Here is a 24,951-nt window from a genome sequence, read left to right as displayed (position 1 = left end):
CCTGCACTGAAGAGCCCCATTGATTTCAGTGCAGTTATTTGGGAAATCATGTACTGAGTAATGTTATCAGAGCTTTCAGCCTGCTGCAGTGGCTTTACTTGCAGCATTAAAAGTAAAAACTAGAAAGAAATAAAAAATTGAAGTGGTGAAACACCTAGATAAGTGTTTTCTAGTCAGTAATCCCAGACAATGTTCTCAAACTAGAGAGTGACAGTATAAATGCGAGGCTAAATGACAATAAAGGTTCCTACATCCCCCTCAAAAGGGAAAATTTCATATAATTAAAGAAGGCATAACAAGGAAAATCTCACTCATGGGTTTGCTTCCATTTTGACATGAATTTTGGTCTAAAAGTTTAGGATGTTTGCCTTCCCAAGGCAGATATTATGAATTCCTAACAGAAAATACAAAATACATTTTTCCTTTTTATTTATTACCACCTTTGATCCAGACCCTTGGAATGACAATTTACTGTTTCTGTAGGGACAACCACTGCCTCTTAAAGAGGAAAAAATGAGACATTTAAAGCAGTGCTCGAAGTAGAGATTTCTCTAAGTCATTATTTCTGCTCCCTGTTCAGTTTGTGAGCTTCAATACAAATGCTTTTTTTCTATTAAAGTTCTGTTAGAGTCCTGTGGCTTAAAGATAACCAAGAACAAAGAGTATAAATTAATAAAATGAAGAAATAAATTCCCAGTTAGCATAAACGAGCTCTCTCCTTTCTCTCCACTATTGAAATTGAAAGCATAGTAGCCAATGGTGACCCAAAGCATTCTCCTTCTCTAAATAAACCTTTCATAAGAAAGAACAGAGAAAACAGCACTGACAGTATTAAATCTGTCCATCATGATCTTTTCTGGATGTTGAATAGACTCCTTTTATAAATCTTCTCTATCTTCTTAATGAAAATTAAATAAAATGCTCCTGCTTTTTACCAGGGGGATATATATTGAGTAAACATTTGACATCTCCTATCAGCTGAGTTTAAAAACCAAACTTTTCTTCATGCGTGTTCTTTCCCGAAAAGAGGCCATGAAGATATATCTGCACTGTCCTTCAAGGCTGTTGGACTGCTTCTGCAGTGCTCCTTCTTGGTGAAATTGCTTGCACAAGACTTGCATTCAGAAAGAATCTAAAGAAGACATAGTGTGGTTCCAATGATTTCTTATTCAGTAGTCCCAAATTTCCCAGGGCAAGCAGTTCTCTTTTCCATCATCTTTATCCTAGGACAATTTCTAACAGACTTTCATCCCCAGACTTGTTTCAAAGACAAAACTGGGCCAGGGAACTCACCAGAGCTTTGAGTTTTTGTTGGATTGTTTGGTTAGTATATTTTGCTATTTTGTTTTGGTTTTGGATTTTATTTTTATTTTAGATGCACTTGCTCCATTATTCTTTAATTTTTATTATTGCTTTCTCTTTACCAAATGGATTTCTCTTTTAAGCATTTTCTAATATTTTATTTAGAAGTAAATCTTGCATCTCCAAAAAACACAGTCCATAAAAAATTAGTCCATAAAACAAGGGATCATTCAACTCAGAATAAACAGGAAAATAATCTGAACTGTCTGAATAATCTGAAGCCGTCTACTGTGGACTTAATAGTAATACTGCGAGGACCGTAATACCAAAATACATCCCCAGTCTCAAGTCTGGAAGAAGATGTTACTATTTCAGCTCTAAGCATTTATTGAATGATAATGATCTATCAGTTTATTTATTTAAGAAAAGTCAACATCTTGGCGGCAAGAAACGATGGCAGAGGACTCACAGAGATCACCTATATAAAGACATCTATCCACAAAAGTCTGATACAAGAAACCAGATCAATAAAGGTCATGTGTAAGGGAGAAGACAGACCTTATTTCATCCCTACATCTTCTCATGTGATTAATAATTCCTTAAATTTTCCTTCTGCCTTTAAAGCGAGGCATTTTACACAATGGTGAGGGGATATCCAGGTATCCCACAGGCATCAATCAGTGGAGCTGGACCTCTCACCTTGTGGGATGTGATCAGGAAAGGGAAGACGAGAATTTTTTCCCTATGTTTTTGTAAATCCATATCTTAATGTGACTGCAAAGGGTAACATTCTGCTGGAACAAGGAGGAACAAGAGCTTCAAAATATCAAAATGTTAAAAGCTGATATCTACTGTGAGTCTATACAGTCCTACTCTGATGGTATCTGCAGATTAGAAAACAAGGAAAAGCAGGAAAAATTTAAATGGCTCAAACTTTCTTTTCTGAGTCTTGCCCTGTTTCTCCACTACCTATTTAATCATTATTTATTTAATACATGATAGATAGACATTGCACCAAATACAGTAGATTTGTATGACTTTTACATAAACAGCATTGGTTTTACTAAGGAAACCCCAAAACCCGTTACAAGGTTTGCAGAACATCATATCAAGTATTCATACCAATCGCTGGATTCTGCTGTGAATTTTAGAGGTTTTACTGTAATAGGTCCCACTTAAAATAAAATCATCTCTTTGACCCTTGAGGCTCAGTAAAGACCATGAAGCCCAAAGAATCACAAAGACATAAACAAAAATGAAATCCTCTAAGCTGATGAGATGGTAACTATGGGTTGCCTCTGTGATCAGTGTTAATTTACAAGTGCAAAAACCATTATCATTAACAAAGGTGTATTAATTTTCATCTTTCAAGCAACTAGCCCTTTTAAACACTGCAATTACTAATGACTTAGGAATCAGACTTAATAATACACAAAAATAAACAGCCCTTTTAGATAATAGATACTTTCTTTTATACTGGCAAATAATACAGAGAAATATTGTTTGAGACATTAAAGACAGGCACTGGTGCAAAACTGAAGTGTTGATTAGAGGCACAGGTAGCAGGTTATTAACTGCTGTACTAATATGTTTCCAGGACTTTAAGTCATCACATAATTAGAAAACAGGAGGAATAAAACCATACAAAATACCAGAACTTCCTTACTTAAAGTGTTACACCACAAATGAAACCTCCAGTACCAAGGAAATAAATCCAGACAATAATAGTGATATCTCCATAAATTATTCAGTCCCTTGTAAAACACAATCACAGTAGACTAAATTCAAAATCTAAAGCTAAAATCCATTCCCTCCCCCTGAAGTTAGGAAATTAGGATAAGAATTTTTAACAAAAATGAAACTGTTGGAAGACAATTACCCAGATGAGCAAAGCAGAACCGACCCACTTGGGGACTGAACTGACCAAATTCAAAACACCAAGAACAGAGCAATGACAAAAACCAACAACCCAAAAGTAAAGCAGAGTAGCAGACATTTGAAAATAAAATTGACTGGTGTTCAGAATAAATTCCCTGCTGTTACAGATGTTCCAGGGAATACCCCTATGTCACTATTCTGAAGTTACTGTTCTGATCTCCAGTATATCCCAGGACCCAGCTCCTGCTCTCAGGAGTCTTAGCATGCAATATTTTGGTAGAATATGCAAAAGAACCTCCTAACAATGATGTTGTCTCAAGAGCTTTATCATGCATGTGACTATTCTGAGAAAACAGCAGAGTAGATTTTTTTTTTTTTCCATAAACACAAGGTACCAGAAGGAGACCACACACCTCTACCAACAGCAAAAACACGTTCTATTGAATGTATTTGAAACAATCAAAAGTAACTCTTTCATTCTCTAATACATTACCTGGAAAAGAAATACTGGACGTATTTGAATGACACCCATACCACTTCTCAAAACCACAATGAAGCTCAAAACAAACAGGTAAAATGATGTTTTCATGGCATCCTTCACTTTTTCAAAGCATAAAAAAATTCTGGTAATTAAAAGTTAGTCTCTTCCATTCCACTGGCAAACTCTACCCTCTATGGCTTAAAAGTTCTTAAAAAATTAATTTACCTATCTATGAATTAAAACATCAGGGTTATTCACAGAAACAAACAAACAAAAAAAAAAGTAGAAAAAGAAAAAAAGGAACTAAAAGAGAGAAACTCTTCTGCCTGGACAGTTCAGCAGTGGGAATACCTGTTTCATGCAGCATGACAGCAGGCTCTTCCAGAAAATACCTGCAATGTCTTTATATCCCATCCCCAGCATACAAACCTTATATTTGACACAGAAAATTTAAAAATACTTGATGCCTCTCTTCTGCTTTTTTTTTTCCTTTAAAGTACATTCTCACATATAATATGAATTGCATTGCGGATAGCAGGGATTAGTGGAAAGCTGAAAGCTTCTTACCAAGCACCCCAAGGCGATAGTTGACTGTGATGACTATCACATTCCCATAACTTGCTAGAACACTGCCATCATATAAATTTCCAGTGCCTTCCATGTAGGACCCTCCGTGAATATACACCATGACAGGCTTAGGTCCCCCACTGTCCCGAATGTCTGGAAAAAATATTAAGACACATTTTATCTCAAGAAAGCACCAAAGAAGATACATGCAATATTTTAAATTTTTTTAATTTTTTTTTTTTTTTAGTGAGGTTATTTTTTTGTCCAAGTGTATCTCAAGCAACATCTTTTACATAAGGAAATGGGCAGGTGGGAACAAGTGGTCCTTTGTGGCTTGCTCGTAACTAAAACTCCTTTTTTGTTTTTGAAACACTCTGAAAAGCAGAAAGGAACTGAAAATGGTAACACGTTTGCTCAAATGCTGTGACGCATTGCTCTGATTCTGACCCTGCTTAGTTGGGTGTCTTCTGTGTAATGTCTGCTAACGTAAGAGTGAGCTCATTTTGGCTGAACACTTCTCAAGCTCACTGCAACCTTCTGTTATCTTAGCTAAGGGAAATCTAACATATTAAGATAAACAAGATTTCTGCTCCTACATAAAAGTGTTGGTTTCTTCCACTCCCCTAATTTGTAAAAGGCATGTACAAACAGCAGTCTTTGCATGGGTCTGCAGTTTGAGTTCAAAAAGTACTTGTAAGTTGTTTAGCACTTAGACCTTGAATTAAGGTTATTGAGAACTTCAGGGTAGCCTGAAGTTTAAGGTGCATGGGTACTTCTTAGTTTCCTAAATCATGAAAAGGACTATTTGAAAAAATAACTGCCTGAAACAATACTGAAAAATCCCCATCCTGCATTAAAAAAAAAAAAAAAAAAAAAAAAAAAGCAAGGCTATCAAAAGTGACATCAAAGGTAGGGAACAGTTTTAAAATGTTAGAAGCTCTGCCATTCTCTCTGACAAAAAAATTAGATATTGTCGTAGTGTTTTGAGTTTGATTTAGGTATCCCTCCACCCCTCAATAGTCCTATTTGCAAACGGATGCATCTACTCAGAATAAAATTCTGAATATATGAACAGTGTTACTGCTCTTGAGGAGAATTGCTCCTGAGTATCAATCCAAAACAGTCAGTATGGGCTGATATGTTTTTAAAAGTTGGGGGTTTTCTGTTGGACAAAAGGAAATAAATCAGCTTAGGTGTAAATTTAAACTGTTACATCTGATTAAATTGCATTTTGTTCTGATTTACTGGGTTCCTGAGTCTCTTCCACCACCCAAATCATAATATGCCATAATAGTCCCTCAAAACCAAAAAAGCCAATAGCAAGACAGCATAGGAAAATTTCCCAGTGCTGAACTGTTCTGAACATTCTGATTCAAAACCACTTTTTTTTGTCATTATGACAGTATTCAAGTAACTTCTCTGATTGCTTCCTTCAGCATTTGAAGAAACCTCAGATGTATTGTTTATTCCTTTGATTTGGGAGGATCTTAGTTTAGAAGCTTTCAAGGGAGCTCTCTGCAGAACTGTTGGAATTGTTTCTGAAGGAGCAGGTGGGGGCAGCTTCCCTAAAAACCCTGCTTTTGGAATGAGTTGAAAAACAGCAGCACAGATGTTCCTGTTTATAAAAAGCCAACTGCTACTATTACTTTGATATTGATTCTGATTTGAAGAAAATGCCAGAACAGTCAAGATCAGAAATTGGACCTTCAATATTGGAAGTACTAAAAAAATCACTTATTCAAGACCAAAAAGATGATGAAAGGTTGTGCGTGAAATTGCTTGTATTGCTCTCCTTGATTGTGCTTTTAGTGAGGGCTTTACAACATACAACTTTCAGAGTGTAAATTTACAGAGATTATTTATCTTCACTGTCCATAGGATGGAGTTATGAGCTTCTCAGGCTTAAAATCTACACTGAAAAAAATTCTTTCCAAATTCATATACTGTTTCTAGTATGTGCTTGTTCCTAGTCTATGCTGCCTTTTTTTTTTTTTTGATATAAATATGGAAGGAATAATAAATTATTAATCTGAAATCACTGTGTGACTGTTCCCAGCAGAAATTGTACACAGTTAATTGTATGCTTGATGGTAACACAGGGGGAAACTGTCTCAGAATTCTTCTTTAATTAAAATTACATAGAATTACAGAGCACCAACTGTGAACAGCAATGAAATGTTGGTATCACTGGCCTGTATATCTGGAAAATAATATCGGAATATTTAGAAAAGAATGAGTGTCCTTTATCAGAGAAAGGAAGCACATATTCATGAATAAAAATCTCATATATAAGGAAGTTATTATTTGAGTAATTTCTGTCTCTACAATACTGTTACTTTCTACTACTAATATCCTTGTAAAGATTACAGATCAGATAGATAAAGGAAGGCCAGTTTTCAGCTCTCTCTGTGCCATGTCAGAGCAAATGACATGCAGAATGAATTTTCCTCATTCTTTGCTTTGCCAAAACCATCAGTCACAAGAGGAATCCCTCCCACAATAGGAAAATTCTGCCTCTGAGTGTCTTGGGCAGGGATCTAGTGCTGGGGACATCAGCCAGGGTATGCAGCATTCAGCTGAGGCTGGTGGCACTTTGGGCTATGAATCATACAAAGGTTTTCCTGGGAAAAAGAAAGATGACTGCATTTTGGTCAGAAGTTTCATATCAGTTGCAGTCTACAGCCAGGAGTATTTGAAAGGTGCAAATATTCAGCTGGGAGGGTGTTGTTTGAGTACATATGTTATTAGCAACTGAGGTTATTAAATGGTAAGATTGAAGGAAGAGAGCAAAAAAAATCAAGAATTTTAATTAAGAATTGATTCCTACCTTAAAATGTTCCTCCATGAAAACTCTCACCCTTTAGAACTAAACTGGAAGAAGAACTAAGGTAATACTCTGTGAGGAGAACACTTTTGTGTATTAGTACAAAAGTGGCAGAAAGATGCACTTTTCAAATTGATTATTGGAGTTAAGTATCCAACTCAATGAAGTAAATAATCGATGTTTTTGGTACTCAGGTACTTTTCAAAACCTGATCATAAATGATACATCCTTTTTTGTTCTCCTGCAGTCCTTTATATGCATGTGCTGGAGTGATCTCAGGACACTGTAGTTACACTTTCATATGCAGATTAATAGTAATTCAAGGATGAAGATTAACAGTTATTTGTGTTTGTAGCTCATTCTGAACCTGAAGACTTTAGGTGTAAATGTGGCATTTCTGCCACCGGTAGATTTATAGACTGATTTAATTTAGTTGTGTTCTGCAATTTTGTTGCCTTTTACTAAGTGTTGCTTTAATTAAAAACAGACACATTCATCTTTTCTAAGACATATGCAAGGATAGCACTGTTAAAAATCCTTCTCAAATTCAACTCAGTTCTGGTTTCAGTCACTCATAAGATCATTTTTGAGTGCTGTGATTTGTTTGGCTTTCAATTGCTAGTTCATAAAACATCTAAGTAGTTCTTACTGTACAGCACAGAATAACCTTATTTATATTACATATACATTAATTTTCTTGTAATTATTTCTATTATTCATTCTCTTCTGTACCTTTCTAATGTTTGCTGCATCTACTTTTTATGTCTCATCTTAATTGTGTTACAGACAATTTAGGAATGGGGCTGACTTTTATTCTATGTTTGTTACATTACACAACCAGGTCTGACTGTGAATATCAGTCACAATTGTCATATATAACAAAACATAATTATAGCTTCAGTCATTCAAAACTGCTGTGAATTGGCCATGTGACTTAACAAGCATAATTTGCATTGGAAAACCAAAATGGGAAAGGAAAAAAAGCCTACCTTGAGACAACTTCACACAAAAAGATAATTAGTTTAGCACTGATGTCACAAGCATTGCTTTGCTACATGGCATAAAAAAAATTGTGACAGCTTGATGCAGATTGTTAAGTAAATCTTGGGTTTTGAATGTGAAAAAAGACTTGAACAATGGAAAACTTTCAGATTGGTGAGTGCAAAACCTGTGTGTGCCCTCCATAGGATGCTATGTGGATATGTGTGTAACTCTTCCATAACCTTCTGTAGAAAATATTTAAGTAGAGCATAGTACCAATCATTGCTACTCTTAATAATTTTAAAGCCTTTCAACAGCATTTGACCTTTCAGTTTGAATCCATCAGATGCCTTATAGATGCACTACCACTTAATAAACTAGTGCACTTAGTCCTAATATTTAAATGTCCATTAAGGCCAAGATTTTAAAATGAGATATAAAACTAGATATCCTGAGATTATCAAGATAACTATTGAGCTTCTGTGAGGAGTTTCCAATATGTTTTCTATTTTAAAATATAGCCTGCATCCATCAGGCTTCAGACAAATAGAATTCTCTCCCTTTGTTTGTTTTCCTGCCTCTCAAACCAGGGGATCATTTTGTGCACTCTCAAACCCTTAACTACCTTCACCTGAAAATTATTTGAGATCCTGATGGAGGACTATACAAACGTTATCCTAGCATGAAAAAGGCCAAAGCTTTTACAGGTAAACATCTGGAGCAGATTCCCATTAGAGTAGGACCTCAATAGCCAGGTAAGCACTCATTTTAAATTATTAAAGGATGATTAGAACTGCAAAAGCTGACAGACTCTTCACTGTACAAGCAACGCTTGGCAGTGCTGAAAGTGAAATGAAGCCCCAAAGAGGTACTTAAATTAAAGGTCTGTCAGGATTTTATCATGCATGTTTTCAAGTATTAATAACATCACCACAAAAATTTGACACAACTTGAACAGAGTGTCTGTGCGTAAAGGGAAAATATAATCAGCACAATTTAATGTGCAAGTGGCACTGGAAGCTGCGCTTTGGGGAGGAAATCAGGGAGCTAACATGAATGGGTGACAGGGGGAACAGGAATCATTAATTTGGCTAGGTGCATCAGTCAATAATCACCCAGAGTGGGCAGATCTGTGCTGCCCCAGCCTGGCTGGCTCTCATTTTAACAATATGTTTAAAGAAACCATTTGAAATTGTAATTTCAAGGCTGGAGCATGTGGTTGCTTAGCAGGACAGACAAATGTGTTCTGCTGTTTGCTGATCTCCCAAGCCCAAAAACATGCAACCAGTGCCAGACAGAGAGAGTGCTGCTCCCCCTCTTTCTTACCATGGCAGCTGAAAGCACATGAAATGCCAAACTTGGCATCTCAGAGTATTTTAGGAGCAATGGAGTGACAGGGGGCTGTGGAGAGCCTCAACTCTGCAATGTGCTCCTTCACACCAATGGCACTGCAGGCTGTTAAGCATAAGGGGGGATCTGTAGACAAATTCTGCATCATTAGGAACTTAAAATTTGAGTTGGTTTTTGGCTTTTTTGATTTAAAACTTGCTCTGGACCAAGAACTTCCTTCTGTCAACAAAGTCCAATAGCCCATACAAGACAGAGCACCAGACTAAATTATCAGAATCATCACAGTTACAGCCTGTGAGCAAACAGCAGCATCTGCTCCTAATCTATCTCCTTTTCCACAGGAGAAATTGAGAGGGAGGAGGGAAGAGCAGAAGCATCCATCAACTGCAGTGCAGGCCCCGCTTGTGAGGCATGTGCTCTCAGCAACAGACTTGGTGTCTGCCTTCCTCAGACTTGGCATCTGCACTCTTCCTTTCTAAAAATGGAAGAGCAGCATTCCTGTACTGCAGGGGGATGCTGTGAGGCTGAATGCATTAAAAACTGAGAGATGCTCAAGCAGCTCTGGGGACTAAATAAGGATTTAAGATTCGCAGGTTGATGTGCCAGGCAAGGTGTGTGTGATGGAGCAGGGGATGAGAATTCATTTGTGAGCAATCCTTCATGGATATTTCATACAACACTCACTGCTTAGAAGTCCAGCTCTGATCCCAGAGTACATTGGCTGGTTAATGGTTTGTGTTGCCATATTTTAGGTCATGCTTAGGATTTTAATGGATAGGAACCAAGGGTGCATAAGAACCACTGATTTTTGCTATTTATTAAATTTTTGCCAATTAAAATTATTACCTGACCAAAATTAAGATTGAGAGAAGACAGTAAGATTAAAATATTTTACTTTTTAAAACTAAGCCTTGTTTCCAGACTGGGGAAGGCAGACTTTGTGTAACTGCTGAGCAATTTGAATGCAAATCTTGCATCTACACTAGATATTGCATACCTGCAGGTCAGCAAATGGGCAAATCCACCACTGCTATAAAGAGGGAAAGCCCCAGTGCTCACTGGTTGTAAATGCTTTTGCCACTTTTGGTTTTGGTGCCTGCTCAAGTTGTTCAATGTTTACTGAAAACAGGTAAGCAATAGAAGTGTAGGGATGAAAGGGTTAATAGTCCATCCAGACTGAGGGGAAAAAAGGCATTTATGTAATTTCTGACTTTTCAAACTCATAGAATTTGAAAACACCTTCATTTTTTAAACAGCAAATTTGCAGATCATTAGCTGGTAATGTGCACTACTGCCTTTGGGTCTTTTGAAAACAAAAATGAAAAATGATCTAATTAAGCCCGGTCTACTGGTTGCAGCACATACCAGAGATCCAAGTTTGATTGCTGACTCCAGTGCCTGTGCAGGCAAGGCTTGGACCACAACACTGTGGTAGTGGCATGCAGCAGCTGATGGGAGTAGGATTATTGAATTTTAAAGGGAAATCTTCTAATCAAGCTCAGATATTTGAGTGGCACAACACAAAATGCTCTCCAGACATTTGCTACAAGAAGCTGCTATGGAAGATCTTTGTTCAGAAAGATATAATACAATAAATAATGTGAGATCTCTAGATTTTTTCACATAGAGACCATCTTGGGCATTTTAGAAATCACTGAGCCTTGTTTATATAACATGGACTCTGTGGATATCTGGTAGCAATTCTTTTGCATCATGTACGGCCCACTTTCCCTAAGGCTCCACTTTCATCATTCATTCAGTTTAGCATTTATTTTATTTTTTCTACAGCTATTTGTTTGAAGGATTTTACACTGCCTAAAATCTACCATACTAGAAAAAGGGAAGGCTTTGAAGGAAAAAGCAGAAAACTTTGCAGAAAACTTTGCTTGGCCTCTCTCTTTCCTGCTACTCATACCCAAACACATGACTGAGTTTGTGAACTCTTCAGTTCTGCACTGAAGTGCAACAGGTGCTGGAGTTCCACAAAGGAGCAGGTTCACAAAAATGCAGGAGTTCACAAAAATGCAGGACACCTGATCCTGCTCCTCCCCTGGGAAACGCATGGTCTCAGCAGAGAGGGCTTCTATCAACCCAGCAGTCTTGAGTGTCTAGTGATCATAAAAATTTAAATTTTCCCTGTCTCTCTGTGCCTCTCGGAAGCAGTAAAAGTCTAATTACTGCCTGCACTCTTCTATTGGCACAGAAAGGAGAACAAAACTGTCACTTGTACGCCAGAGAAAATTAATCCCAGTCCTATAAATTACAGAGATTTATTAGTGTTGTAAATGTGCTTCTTCCCCCCTAGTCGGAGTGCTGTGTTCTTACAGCCCTTCCTCTCCCTCCTGCAATTGTCAGAGCAGGAGACAGGTTTTCCCTGACATGGACACTTGTTCTCAGCAGGCTGAGATCCCTCCTCTCATCTGAGCCTACCTACTGCAGCACTTTCTGACAGCAACCACTCTCTGCTGAATTTCAGTAAACTGAGGAGCCTCTTCTCAGCAGAGAAGGGCTCCACAAACCTGATGTTATTAGCATCTGTCTTGGCAATTATACAGCAATTTAGGAGAGCTATTAAGGCCCACTGGGTGAATAGCCCAAATTTCAAATGGTTTCTTAAAACATATTGTTAAAACAAGACAGAGTAGTTCTTGTAATGGCTAACTCACTATCACAGATTTTTGAGATTTCATAAGAATGCCCCTTGCAATATTCTGTCATGGACTTGGGTACAAATGTCCTGACTTTATAAAGCCAGGAGGATCTGAATTGTCATAATTATCTCTATATGGCCTGATTTCAGGTGGGATAGGGTTAATTTGTGCACTCAGGATGGGAATAATGTTGATATTCAGTCATTTTTGTAATGGCTAATTTACTATCATATATTTTTGAGATTTCATAAGAATGCCCCTTGCAACCTTCTTTCCTGGACTTGTGTACAAATGTCCTGATTTCATAGAGCTAAGAGGATCTGAATTGTGATAATTAGCTCTATGTGGCCTGATTTCAGCTGGGATAGGGTTAATTTGTGCACTCAGGGTGAGAATAATGTTGATATTCAGTGGTTGCTGAGCAGTGCTCACACCAAGGCAAGGGCTTTTCAGCTCCTCACCCCCCAGCAAATAAACTGGGGGGGCATGAGAGGTTAGGACGGGACAGAGCCAGGACAGCTGAGCCCACCAGGCCAAAGGGAAATGCCAGATATTCCATATCCCATGGCCTCATGCTCAGCATGGAACCTGGGGGGAAGCTGGCTGGGGGTCACTGCTCAGGAGCTGCTGAGCATCTAAGCAGGGGCTGTGAGCAATTGCTCTGTGCTCCACGTGTTTGGCATATCCTCATTGTCTTATCACAATTATTGCTATTATTTAATTTCATTTCTGTCATATTGAACTGTCTTTATCTCAATTAATAATTTTACTTTTATATTTCCTTCCCCAGTTCTCTCCCCCAGGGAGGAGTGACTGGCTCTGTACTATTTAGCTGCCTGCTGGCTTAAACCTCCACAGGAGAGCTTTCAAAGGAGATTTCCAATTTATCAAAACCATCAAATCTTGCAAATTTTGGCCCAGCTGGTGGGCTTTCATTCGTATGCTTAACATACAGATCCAGTAAAGGATCATAAATCAGATTTTGTCACAATTTTATGACTGTGTTAAATTATTGGGTAAGAAGTTAAACACTCAAATTTGCCTTCCTTAATCTTTCTAGAAAAGACTCTGTGCTTCTGTTTAAGTTAGAGTAGTTGATGTTATCTGTGATGAAAAATTTCTTAGTAAAGAACCTTTCAAGCCGACAAGTAAATTTTCATCTGGCCAACTTCCCCCTGCCACCCCAAATATTAAGAGAGAAGCAAGCAGCAACCCTACCAGTCCTATATGGTAATTTGTTTTACTCATTGACCATAAACCACTCAAAGTGTGTGTTTAAGATTCACAACTCTGAAGCACATCTACCTGAAGGGATGAGACTGCTCAGGAAAAGAGCCCCTTGTTACCATTTTCATAGCCCTGAAAAAATATCAAATCTGCATAGCTTCATGATCAACAGACATAATTTATGAACAGAATAATATGCTTGACATTTCAAACTTTTGATTTTACTTGGTAATAGGGTTTTCTAAGGGTCAGCTCAAGTAGATCAACATCTTTGTATGCTTGCAGAAAACAGAAGTGGTGAGGGTTTTTTTTTAGTTTTAGTTTAGCTCCACAGAGCTTCACCAGCAGGCAATGCTGCCTCCCTTCTGGAGGGAGGTGGGGTAGCCTTTAATATTAAATATTTTTAATTGCAGCCTAAATGCAGATGGGTTGGCATTTGGGGAAGTTCTGTTGCTTAAGAGACACTTTTAAAGAATGTTCTGAATTTTTTCCTTTTATAAACACAATATTTTCTATGTTTATCAAACTGAGATCAGTCAGTGAAAAAAAAAAGAAACATCTTTGTACTTGGTGAAATACATAGGGTTAGAAAACATGCAAAAAGGTGTACAGAGAAACTTTAAAAGAGTGTTAGTTTAAAGAGTATGGACAAAATTCAGTCAAAAGGTGGGATGCAACATATCAAAAGTCCATTTCAAGAAAACAAAAACCCTCCTTTTTAAATATTGTTACTGTTTTGTATCAAAACGTAGAACTTAACAACATTCTTTCTTTTAAAAAATTAAAAATATATATGTATAACAACAAGCAAGAAGACAAAACACATCAAAAATGGGAATTAAAAAAAAACAAAAAAACTCTTCAAAAGAAGACAAGAAGTCAAAAAAAGAGGGGAGAAAAAAGATTTTCAGGGATCCTTGTCATGCAAATCAGTTTGGCGGCAAAAAATACCTTCATCTTCAGCACCGTCATTATCACCTAAATCATCTGTCTGTTTCTTTGTAAGGGGACCTAGGATTAAGAACGGAGAAAATGGAGGAAAAAAGACAATTCAAGAATATACAAGACTGAGGAAAAAAAACAGTGAATATTAAATTCCCACGGACGTCTCAAGAAAAACATTTTCAGGGAGGGAAATCTTAGTTTATAGCAACCCATTTTTCATTAAGTTTTTCAAACATTACAGCAAAACCTTCCCTCGGGGGTATGGCTATTAGAAACATCCAGCACAAGAAGCTGAGGATGCCCAGTGCTTTATTGTTTTTAAATGAAGAATTACAGCTTGTTTACTAAATGCATACCCCGCCATAGACTGTAGTTATCCACTTCATTTAATTGTTTTTTTCCTGTTGCTGTTATTAGGAATAGTGGAGACAAGAACTGCCAAATTACCTCTTGCACTTGATGCAATAAGGTGGTTAATAAAAGGCTTGACAGTTGGTTAAAACAATATTTTCTGTCAAATGCTAATTCACATTTCTAAATTCAACCATTTAAGCTCATGCTTTATATAAAGATAAGCACAGGTTTAATTTTGGGGTTTTTTGACACATTCATCACATTCTCTTTTAAATAGAGCTGTAGATATCCTTGAAACCTTTGACTACCTGCTGAGATATTTGTAAAAAAACATGAAAATCCATATGTAAACCAGAAACAAGAGTGAAATCCCAGACCAACTGAAGACAATGACTTTTGCCATTGGTTTCAATGGGCCAGAGTTAGTTTCATGCAAAAAAGTTGCATTGAATTGAAATTTTAGCTTGGGCAAAGCACCCAGGTTCATAACTCCTTATCTCCATGAAAGGATGATGAGAAAAAATTTCTTTATGCCCAACACCTGTATTATTAACAAGTATTTATAGATTTTCATGTTTTCCAATGGGAAAAACACCCACTCTTTTACTGAGAAAGAAAAATATACACCAGAAGGAAAGTCAAAGGCCATTCTGAAAATATTTCCACGTCATATATTTTACACACTTACGCACAAACAAAAGACAGTTGGAACTCAGCATTATCTTTCCTTTTTTTTCAGAGCTCTCTCATTTCCATGACATTCTGTAATTTGCATGCGAAAAAGCAATCAGTAGAAACACAGGGCTAAGTAACAAAAAAAGAAAAAGCCAGCCAAGCACAGAGTAGAAAACAAGAACTTCCTCATGCATAAAATAGCAATAGACAAAAACAACAACAAAAAAAGAGATGAACAGTATGCATTGATATTTGCAGTAGATGTAGGCAAGAGACATGCATTAAATCCAAGCACTGTGGAGTATTAAAACATTTGTATTTAAAAAGCTCTCTGTTATTTTACAGGATATTAGTCATTCAGCATTAAACTTGTCTTTTATAGGCAAAGTACCATGTATTTGAGTGATGCGTTTTCAAAAAAAAATCATAAAATGCTTTTACCAGGTGCATGGGTTTAAGAAACAGAAAAAAAAATCATGAAGTACCATGAGACTTTAACTGTGAATGTAGGAACTGGACTGTATTATTGAAAGCCAAAGCTCAATACCTTAATTCCTGCATCAGTCAGGAGTATAGTTTATAAGTCATTCTAAATACAGAACACTGGAATTATACATCATAAAGAAAACACAAGCATTTTTATAATCACACCTGAAACAATCACTCTCTTCAACTGAAAGCCTTGGTGATGTAGGTTTTTCCTACCACAAGTCCTGAGTATAATCTTGCAATATTTGGTATCTGGATAATGTGTCCTGATCCAAACACACACATTCAAATATCTCTCTGCCCAGGATTTTCATACCATAACAAATTTACTTCTAAAAGAGTAAAATCAGAAGAATAAAAACTCTAAGCAAAGAGTGACAATATTTTCAGGATGGGTTTTCAGCATAGAGAACAGGAAGGGTTAATTTAAGAATGGTGAGAGCTGTGTACTTAAGAATGGAGATGCAGACACAGGCAAGGATATATGTATTTATACACACACACATGTTCTTAGTAGCTTCTTATATTTTGAATTTTAAAAGTCACCAGAAAGGTACAAAGTGGCATCTGGAAAGCCAAACAACTTGCGTAGAGATGGGCAATTTATTTTCTAGATGAAACCAAGATTGTGTATGTTACAATTTTTTTAATAGCTGGCTTTTGGCAGGTATTTTGTGTAGATCATGGTTCCAGATCTCAACTTCAATTACAAAGTGCATCAACCATCTCAAAGTAAATGTCTAGTCTCATACCATTTCTGATTTTATAATATGGTAAAGCATGACTGGGGCTAGCTTTAAAAATGACCTGGATATTTATCATGTTTATGCAGTTCTGAAATTCTCTGAAAAACACTAAAAAAAACCCCCAAACAATTATACCATCTTTCCTAAAATCATAGAATTGTTAAGGTTGGAAAAGACCCTTGAGATGCAGCTCAGGCATTAACCCAGCACTGCCAAGGCTGCCACCAAGCCATGTCCCCAGGAGCCACAGTCACACATCTTTTAAATACCTCCAGGGATGGTGACTCAACCACTTCCCTGGGCAGCCTGTTCCAGTGCTTGACAATTCCTTTTTGCAAAGGGGCTGACCTATTTTTAAGCTGTCATAAATTAAACATGCTTTTTAATACAGCCGTAGCTCTGTTTCGCAATCCAAGGGCTCTCTGCTCCCCACATCCCCCGAGCAGGAGGACTCATCCCTGTGGAGACACGTGGCAGAGCCACCAGGCACCACTCACAGTGCCTGGGAAACAGATGAGAGATTATTTCTCCCACAAGCTCACTCTGCCCTGCAAATATCATTTATTGCATCTTCAGAGAGGTTTTCTGCTTCCTGGAACTGTAATGCTCTGAGTCCAAGGGACCAAAGCAGAGTTTGGCCCTCACGCAGCAGGTGTGAACTCCTCATATTTTATCTAAACACAAAGAGGTGCTGTGAAGATTAATTTATATTTTTTTTTTAATTGCTGGGCTGTCTAAAAGGGTAAAATCAAGGGGTTTAGGGGTAGTTGAACCCTTGTTTCAAGTACTGAACCCTGTTATGATCTGTGCTGCCTGCTCCACGTTCAGATGCTGAAGACACTTTCTGAAGTCATGAAAGTGGTATTAAGAGAAGCTCTGGATTAGAATTCCACCCCTTTCAGCAATAACACTCATTCTAAAATCAGTAAGAAATGGCTTTTGCTTCTGATTCTCCAGATAACTGATTACTCTGACTAACAGCCTCGCTGTGTCTGGATGATCATAAAGAAAGATTGATGTTTTGAGTCCTCACACAGGAAAACACTCTGAAACCACAAGCAGATAAACAGAATAAAAATCTTATGGCAAGAACCTACAAAATGTAGCAGCAATAGCCTTTTTAAGTAAAAATAAATCAGAACTAAAATTGCTTAGTAAGTGTATAATTTTTAGATATTTCCTGCAGCTTTCAATTAATATTCTACAGATAGCTTATGATTTTGTAAATTAAATGTATCCCCCAACTAGGTTCATTTTTTTAGCACCGACTGTTCATTCAATATATGATATTTTAGGGTTCTTTCATCATTTTAATATTCTTTTCAGGTAACAGAAGCTAATTTTAAGAATATTGATACTAAGACACAATGGACTATGAGACAATGAAACAAAAAGGAATATTTTACAAAACTATGATTGCCAGAAGTCTTTTGTCCTCAGTTACTTTTCACTGTTGTTCTACTCCAGCCTTCTCTTCACCTTTTGTGAAGGCCCAATTAATTTTACTTTTTGAGCATTTCACTTTCAAAAATGGGCATCCATTATAAAAAAAAAAAAGGATTTTACTATGTTTAACTCACAAGCCTTCAAACAGCTAATGCTGCCTTACTATGCCAGCCTTAATTTCAGCTAAAGTTTATGTAATAAATATTAAATATCAACAAAGTAATCAGGTACCATAACTAATGGGGGAAAAAGAGGATACTAAAGCCTCTAAAATGCTGATGCAAAGATGATTTACTTATCAAAAGGCTCTCTAAGGTTTAGTCTCATGTTGGTGCATACCCATAACTCTCATTAATGCTAATGGGAAATTAGACCCCTAAGTCACTTAAAAAAGGGGGGAAAGTGATTACTGCATTTTATGTTTCCTAAAGGCAAGGAATAGTCTTGCTACAAAAGCTGAAGAAACTCTGAGAGCAGGAAGCACTCCTAACGAAGCCTATACTCGCTTAATTTAAAAATAGTTCCTGCATTATTTAAATTATTATTCAAATATTTATTCTGTTTGTGTTGCAATCAGTGCTGAGGCACTAACATGATGCGTTTTTAGATCCTGATGGTGATTTGTAAATGCCTTTCCTCCGCTCAAAGTAAGAGAAATAACACACCTCCTGTCCAGTTAGCTCAAGAGTAATTACGCTCTCAGAAATAATTAAACCCAGCCATATTAATTCTGGTTTTTATCATTCCCTTTGATGAAGGACTAAGGTACTTTAGCTCCCAAATACATTAAAGCTGATTATAAATTCTCTCTTTATGGGCTGGATTCGGCAGAAATTATCCGTGGCCTTTCGGGCCGCGGGAGGCAGGGAAGCTCTGGGTGCCATTAGCTCTTTGGCCTGGGAAAGCTATTCATCATCAAATAGAGTCATGCTGCAAGTTGACACCATTTTGTAAAACAACAGTGCAAATCCTCTAAACTTAATAAATCAGGGCTGATGTATACAGCCATTGTTAGGGCCAAAATGTTCTCCTTCGGTAATGAGGGAAGTGGGGAAGAAAAAAGGACCTTTTACATCAGGTTAAGTAGGCTCCACGGATCCAGTAATTTAGAAATCACCATAGCAATAATTATTCTTTGAGGTAAGGTGTCTCTGCTGGATGGAAAGGGGGAGAGACAAGGCTGACTGCTGAAATTATACTTGTAGAAAAATTCACCAGGTTGCAACACTGTGCAATGTGTCCCCAACCAGCTACTGCTGTTTCTTCTTCAATAGCCCATTTCTTAATTAAGCACTGAAAATCCATGAAGTGAAATTCCCTCATCTTTTTAGACTCTACCTTTGGTTCCAAATATAAAATAATCAATTCTTTGTTATTTCTACCATCATTTTTGCCCAATAGATTCTTCAACTAAAAAACCCCACAAACTTGTATTGAATTACCGCTGTCTAGCAGATATTAGCTCAGGCACAATAATATGTTGCACCTATATCTAGTTTTTAATTTCAAAGAAATTAATGACAGGTTATAATTAACAATCTTCACACCTCAACATTTTATGTGAAGAAAAATCAAATTTGTATATGTTGAGATGGAAATATAACTCTCTCTACATATGCATATATGTGATGACAGAAGAGAAAGTTACAGCACAATAGTTATCTGATGAATAATTTTATAAAGTCATCTTCTTTCACTTGAAAATTAGAAAGCTCTCAGCAAAAATAAAAGAACTAGGATTCCTTAGAGAAGACAAATTTGGAAGGTACAAAAGGCAGCTGGGTCTAAGAAACACTTTAAAAAATTCTTCTTTTGTTGTACTTTGCTGCAACAGACAAAACAATCTTTTGATTTCTTTTTTATTTTTCTTTTTACCATCCTGATTTCACCACACACTCACTGCTTTCCTTGTTATTCACATACCCCCCATCTCATTAAATTCCTTTTATTTCCATGTTGCACTTATTTGTAATATTCATACTTATCAGCAGGGCAAAGCCCTGGCCGACTTTGCTTTTTGATGGCAACATTTGCATTCATGTTTTTACAACAAATGATGGCACAAGCCTCAGTAGTTTCACATCTCACTACCTGATTTGTGATGACAATCAAGCTCTGTAATTAGAGCTGCAAGTAACTCAAATTTGCATCTGCGAGTGAGTGACAGGTACAAATTGAACCCACAAAAGGGTTGCCAACTTTCTTTGAAAATTTACATGTATAAATGCTTTGTCACTAAAGAAGCTATTCTGACACTTCAAGACTAACTCCTGCTGTGCCTTTTATAACAGCATATTGCTGAAGTGTCACACAGAAAGAATATCTAATCCCAAACCTTTTTATTCACAAGATTAATCACACTGGCTGGATCTTGATTTCCCTTAAATCTGAAGGAGTTTCATTACTGCATGCTAGATATGTGTGAATTTAAATAAGATTAGAATCTGGGAACATAGGGAGAGTTTCACTTCTGCTTCCCGTTTTAGATGCAGGCTGAAATTCTCTGTATTCTCAGAGGCTCAGGCACTTTATGCTCACATGTCCTGGGAACAGACCCTTGGTAAATCCCATTCCCTTCAAAATAGGTCCCTCCCTAAATCCACTTCCATTCCCAGGGGGTTTTGGTTCCATGATATGCCTTGCATGGAGCCATGCACCATTCCAGGGAAAGCAGAATAAGTGCAGGTGGGTGGGTGAGGTGTCCCCACACACAGAGGGGACAAGGTCAGCCCTGGGGATATTTGGGTGATCCTGGCAGGCCTGGGGTGAGCTCACAGCTCATGTCTCTACATCATCTAGCATCTAGCACAGGAGAGAATTCTAGGACAGGAGACGATTCCATGGAAGAGCCAAAACCCTGGGAGTTATTTCACACATCCTAATTTCTGAGACACTCCAGCTTTAGCTCTAGCCAGTGGAAAAATAATTTGCTACAGAGGGAAAAGAGGAAAGACACTTATTCACTTTTTTATCCCAGTGGAAGTGAGGAATGGAGCAGACACTCAGAATAAAGGAGTGGGTGTCCCACCCACCAGAGACTGAAACATTCCTTTTCTCCTGTCTAAGGGACCAAGACTCTGCTGGCCAAGGTCGGCACAGAGCAGCAAAGCCCATGCCTTTGGCCAGGAACAGTGCAGCTGGAGTGCTGCAGAGCTGAGGGATGGCTGGGTGAGAGACATGGAAAATGGAAATTGCAAGCTGTTATATTGGCATTAACATCAGCATTTACGACTCCAGTGCCACCTCACATGCTTGTGTCACAAGTTCACACAGATTCCACCATTCTGTTTGCCTTAATAATTCATGTTGTTTTACAGACACTCCTACTCAGGGTGACACTGTGCTGTAAGGAATTGAATGCAGCATTGCATGCTGTGCCACCACCTGAGCTGTGAGATCATGAATCAGTTCTCCCTCTCTACAGGTAATGACCACAATCCAGACCTAATGAAGACTTATGGACATGCTTAACTTTAAGCCTCTGAGTAAGTTCTCTTAAGTCAACAGGCTAAATCCAATATTATTAAGATAGATTCACTACCATTAACAGAACCACTCAATTTGCATCTGGGCCAGAAGGTCAGCTCAGGGGTAAAAGATAAACAGACAGGAGCCTCCCAAATTTCCAACTTCCCTCAGTTATTCTGTGGATAAATCTAATCAACAAATAGGATTTCAATCTCTTGAACACACAACCAAAGCTCTGCAATGAAATTAAATTGTCTTTTTAGAAATGCATTGCTTCTTAGTCTGTGTACATACAAATAAAATTCTGCATTCATTTTCCACAGCTCTCATAATCAAATTGCTTCCTAATTTTAAAGAAGATATGAACTTGTTTTAGATTACCAGGTTATAAAAATTGATCATATTTAGTTCATTATGCAATAGAACTAAAGATCTGTAACTTTAAGATCCAGATTTTCAGTTCCCAAAGGAAGACTTACAACTACCATTAACATATCAACATTAATCTTCACTTTCCCTTGAAGATCTCTCTAGCATTGTTGTAATAAGTTGTAATCCTGCAAGTCAGGATGAAGTGAGTGCATCCTTTGTATAAGGACATACAAAGACACAGCTGAAAAAAACACCATCAATTTAGGTAATCAACTGGTAAGGTTTGTTCTATCTTTTTTTTCTGCTTTTTGGGGGAATTTTGGTTGATTCAGATGGGTTGGATGGGTCACCTACAGCAATAAGCTACACTATGAAAAATAAATACAAAATAAATATATACTTACATACAAAAATAACATTAAAAATATTATTTCACTTTTATTTCATTGTTGCCTTCTGTTCTCTGCCCAAAACAATAACTGGATAAATAAATTTTCTAATCTTGTCCCCAAATCTCTCTCTTTCTGCAAAGAAAAGATCCCAAACCAGCAGTCTCAACAGATGAGATCACTTTGAGATTCCTTCACAAGTAATTTCCTTTGCTAGGGACTGGAAAAACCTTTTTCCTGACTAATTCTGCTAACTGCCAGGGCTGGTGTTGCAGCAGCTCCATGGGTTTGTTTATGGCACAGCTGAGCACACAGTCCAGCTCTCCCAAGGCCCAGTTTCAAACACCCAAATAGCAGAACAAAATTGGTCTTCATGTAACCATGTAATTGAACATTGCAGAGAAAATGAAGTTAATTGTGCATAATATTTTCATACGGAGTTTGGAATGAAATAAGTTCTCCCACCCCTCTTCCCAATGCACTTCATGTCATCTGGTTTCAAGGCACATGCTTGGAGCTCCGTGTAACTCACTGCAACCTGTGCAGTGTTTTACATCTAGAAACTCACGCTCCTGCAACCACAGACATCAGGGATGATATACAAGTCTCATTTCTCCATTTTCTGAGTGAGCCACTATCAGTAAAAGGAATCCAGCTACCTCACAGGGCTGAATTCCTTCAGAAAAGTGGCAAAGGGGAGAAGAAACATGTACAGCTGACTGCAATCCAGCCCTGTCCTCACAAATGCTCAGCAGACAGAAGGGCAGGGAGTTTAGAGGTAAAGCTCTTATGGATCACCCTTTCAATGCCCTTGTGCTGGCTCTGAATCACTGCATTTCTGGCCACATTCTGAGTAGCATAAAGAAAATCTGATTCTATAGCAAGAAACCACAGCGGAGGTCATGTATTCTGAGTCATTCCCAGCAGGTTAAACTGGGCAGAACTGCACCCTCTGTTATCAAATGTCAAGGAATGTCTCCAACAGGGGCCAGAAGTTCCCAGCCTAATGCTGATGCTGGTCCTAAGTCACAGGGCTGTTCCTTGTTGGTCTCCTGTGATCTCAAGGGCAGAAATAACACTTCTGATAAATTTCCTATATTTGCATGTACAGTCGTGTCCAAATGCTTTGAAAAACATTCACCCAACACAGTTTCTTCCTGCAAGGTGGAGGATTTTCTTTTAGTTATATATGGCTACATAAATATATGTGTACATATATAAACAAGCAGGCTTTCCTACGTGCCTTTTAACACAGGGATTTCTTCCTACACTTCTGAAGCTCTGAGCAACTGTGAAACAGAAATACATTAAAGAAATTAATACTGATACTAATAACCTGGTGTTCAGAACCACAGTCTTTCCATTAACTTAGATCCTGGAAAGAATATATGGTACTTTAAGTCAAATGTTTCTCTGCTATTTGATGCTTTCAAAGCATCCTTTAAGGCCATTTATTTGGAGTGTGGTCACCAGCTTTTAGAAACATCATTATATCTGCTCTCATTACCACACCTTTTGACAGAATCAAAGTGCATAGTTCTGAGAAATGGTGATGGGAGAGCTGAGGGGACAGCATTTATGCAAAAGGCTGTCAGAAGGAAAGTGCCTGGCCCCACTTATTCTCTCATATTTACATTCTGTATTTTTAGAAGAGCATAATTTTAGGCAGGAGATCTCAAAACATCTCAGCAATGAAGCAGTCACAAAACCAGAACAGCACAGCCAGCACTTGAAGATTAGTGGGATCAAATACTTGTCATAAGGAAAATCATTTTCATTTTGACATGTTTTCAGTGTTAGCACAGTACCTGTTTTGAAAGTACAGTTGACTTGCTCTGCATGTTATATTAAGGATTCCCAAAAGAATAGAAAAATAAGTCCTTACACTGAATGGAGCATGAAAGGAAATCAGCACATCACTTCTAATCCAGCAGAACTCCAGACAGGCAGTGATACCCAGTTTTACTGGGTTTTATTTACAGAGCTACTGTCGACTCCTATATGGACAGAAGGCTCCAAACCCTTCTGGTAGAAACTTTGCCTTCATGCTTCCTGTTTAATAATTGAGTATCTTAACACAGAAGCTGGTGAATAGAAAATGATCATGAAAACGAAACAGATCTAAAAAATGTCAAGTCTAGAAGTACAATATATTATTTACAAAAAGCATAGCAAATTTAAAAGCAAAATGTCAGAGTAGCCCTTGCTTCCATTTTCACAACAGCCACTTAGGTGAGAGCTGACAGGTTGGGGACAATATGACATTTCTAATTCTTTATCTGCTGACAATAACCCTGCTCTCTGGAGGAAAGCAACAAAATGCAGAGCAGATAAAGGCATAACATTTCTCAGCATTGGACAAAAGGTACTCTCACTTCTGTTTTTGTTTATTTTCCTTCTGGAAGTCAGCTTGCTTGGGATCACAGTAGGGGCACAGTTACCAAGAGTTTCACACTGACTAGTGGGGGAAAATGTACTTTTTTTTTGCCTAACAAATACTGATAAATGAAATGAAGAGTATACACTACTAAATTACAGTGATGGTCCAAGGTTTCATGAATGGGTCCTTTTGGTAACAAAACCACTAGCTAAACTAAACAGGGCAAGGACTACACACAGCAGTTACTTTATAACCACTTGAACCCTTTAGTGAGTTAATTGTCAACTCCTTAATTGTTAAGGTTGGTTTCTTTAGAGTGGCCAATGGCATCTTCTATTTAGAATGTAAAAAAAATAATCTGTGAAGAATGTTTTTGAGACTATCTAAGCAAACAGTGCTTGTGAGCCTTTCCCAAGTCAACCAAAT

General features: G+C 37.6%; 1 protein-coding gene across 9 annotated transcripts in view; it reads right to left on the bottom strand.

The window, feature by feature from the left end:
- The window catches only part of NLGN1 (neuroligin 1), a 426,930-nt gene that overhangs the window by 189,409 nt on the left and 212,570 nt on the right, over nt 1-24,951 (bottom strand). For 7 of the 9 annotated variants that reach the window (XM_058030828.1, XM_058030833.1, XM_058030831.1 and 4 more), the window contains 2 exons: nt 14,213-14,272; nt 4,229-4,381 (listed from right to left, as the gene is read on the bottom strand). In XM_058030828.1, the coding sequence (XP_057886811.1) occupies nt 4,229-4,381; nt 14,213-14,272 (213 nt within the window). The remainder of the gene's footprint in view (nt 1-4,228; nt 4,382-14,212; nt 14,273-24,951) is intronic. The other 2 variants (XM_058030835.1, XM_058030836.1) reach the window with 1 other exon arrangement.

Source organism: Melospiza georgiana, chromosome 10, assembly GCF_028018845.1.
Source record: "Melospiza georgiana isolate bMelGeo1 chromosome 10, bMelGeo1.pri, whole genome shotgun sequence".
Taxonomy (NCBI): domain Eukaryota; kingdom Metazoa; phylum Chordata; class Aves; order Passeriformes; family Passerellidae; genus Melospiza; species Melospiza georgiana.
This window is presented reverse-complemented; position numbering and strand designations above follow the sequence as displayed.